Below are 2,003 nucleotides of genomic sequence, written 5' to 3' on the forward strand. Positions count from 1 at the left end.
GACCCCAGCTCAGCCCACATCCCCTCTTCCTCTCCCGCCTGGGCTGCTCCGATGCCTCGGGTGGGAGGGGACAGCCATTCTCTCTCGGTGCCACCCACTGAACGTCCCTCTGGGCCCGGCCTTGGACAGAGGGGCCGGGCTGACTTCCGGAAGCACGGGGCGGGCGGGCAGCTCTGGGTCTCTGGGAGCCAGGGAGGCCCATACACCCTAGAAGTGGGAAAACCCACGCTGGCACCATCTTTCCAGAGCATTCTGTCCAAGTGCTCCTTGAGCACGCGGGCCAGGCTCAGCCACCTGGCTCCAAGTCACAGGTGAAAACATGATTAAAACAGTTGACTCTCTTAACCGCCTCACCAAAAACACCCACCCCTGCCAAAACAACTGGGAGCAAGGGCTCTGAAGGGGAGAGCTCTGCTAGCAAGACCCGTGGGTTCAGGAGAAACCAGCCCTGCGGTTCATAACAAAATATGTGTCTCCAGAGGCTCTGTCTCCCAAAACTGACACGACCCGACACCTGCCGTGGGGACAGAGGGCCCGCGTCACATTGTCTCTGCTCCGCCGGGAAGACAGTCAGACTCCCGAGGACACTTGCCTGAAATAACTGCTGCACCCCGTGACCGAGCAGGGAGCGGGGCAGAGGGTTAGAACTGAGGGCAGAGAAGGGAAGGGATTCCGAAACAAGTAGGTCAGACGGCTGCGTCCCAGTGGACCCCTCTGGGCCAGCCCCCAGCCCAGCACCGGGCTGAGGGAGAGCCCTCCAGGGCTGGGCCCCTGCCCCCGGCCTCTGCCCCCTTATCCCCAGCCAGTGCTCCGCAAAGAGCCGGTTTGTGGAGTGGGAGAGCACACGGGTGGGTGAAGGCTGGCCCCAGCCCCTGATGCTGCCCACACTGTACCCTGCTCACACCGTGACCCTGCGCACACCGTGACCCTGCCCACACCGTGACACTGCCCACACCGTGACCCTGCCCACACCGTGACCCTGCGCACACCGTGACCCTGCCCACACCGTGACCCTGCCGTGACCCTGCGCACACCGGGACACTGCCCACACCGTGACCCTGCGCACACCGTGACGCTGCCCACACCGTGACGCTGCTCACACCATGGCCCTGCTCACACCATGACCCTGCTTTCTGCTGAGAAACGGACCCGGTGCTGCTGCGTACGGGGTGGCCCCCTTCTGGGAAGCCCCCTCATCTTGCCACAGCAGCTGTAGCCGGCACTTATCAGGCTGTGAGAACTGTCGAGAGTCCCTTCTCAGCACAGACCAGGTCAACACTGCCAGCGGGCATGGTGGTGGCAGCCGCCCTGTGGAGGGGAACCCTCCTCACCAGGAGCCAGACAAGAGGCTGCACCTTGGCCTGCCAGCCTGGCCAAGGGGCAGGGCCCACTCGGGGCGGTGTGAGGGCTGAGACACCCTCAGAGGGCCCGGTGGTGGCCAGAGGCCCCGCGCCCCTGCAGAAGCCCCCAGCTGCAGCCCCTCGAAGGCCGCAGAGGGAGATCTTGGCTCCTCTGGCATCAGGCGCCCACTAGCACCTCAGGCAGTGATTCTTTTCCCTCCCCCAGGAGGGAGTGCCAGGCTGGCAGCATCTGTGAAGGTGCTGGGCACCCTGGGAGGGCCCACAGTCTGCTGCTAGGGTGCGCTGGCTGAGATGTGGACGTGGGGTCTGTGGCTGTGTCTCTAAGACAGCTGTTGGGGGTGGTGCCCAAGGTGGTACACCCCCTACCTCGGTGTGCCCCCGCCCACCCCCCAGAGGCTCTTCCAGCCCCTCCTGGCCACTCACCTGTGGAGCTGTGACCCCCTGGACTACCGAACGCAGGTCTTCCCCGTCCTGGTCCCTGGGGCACCCTGGTGCCAGTTCCCGGGGGCCAGCCCTGGGTGGGAGCTGGAGCGTGTGGGCGAGGAGGGCAGTGAGCCCTGTGAGCCCCAGGCGAGTCCTGCTGGCTATCGATCTGGCCTGTGCCCTGGCTGGTGCCCCAGGAAGGGCTAGCTCAACACCTGG

At 65.3% G+C, this 2,003-nt stretch overlaps 1 protein-coding gene across 1 annotated transcript in view; it reads left to right on the forward strand.

Moving 5' to 3' along the window:
- Positions 1–1,120: 1,120 nt before the first annotated feature.
- The window catches only part of SNED1 (sushi, nidogen and EGF-like domains 1), a 71,373-nt gene continuing 70,490 nt past the window's right edge, over positions 1,121–2,003 (forward strand). The window contains exons 1-2 of the mRNA XM_010837792.1: positions 1,121–1,162; positions 1,755–1,920. Coding sequence (XP_010836094.1) covers positions 1,121–1,162; positions 1,755–1,920 — 208 coding nt within the window. The remainder of the gene's footprint in view (positions 1,163–1,754; positions 1,921–2,003) is intronic.

Source organism: Bison bison, unplaced genomic scaffold (assembly GCF_000754665.1).
Source record: "Bison bison bison isolate TAMUID 2011002044 unplaced genomic scaffold, Bison_UMD1.0 scf7180017845916, whole genome shotgun sequence".
Lineage (NCBI taxonomy): Eukaryota > Metazoa > Chordata > Mammalia > Artiodactyla > Bovidae > Bison > Bison bison.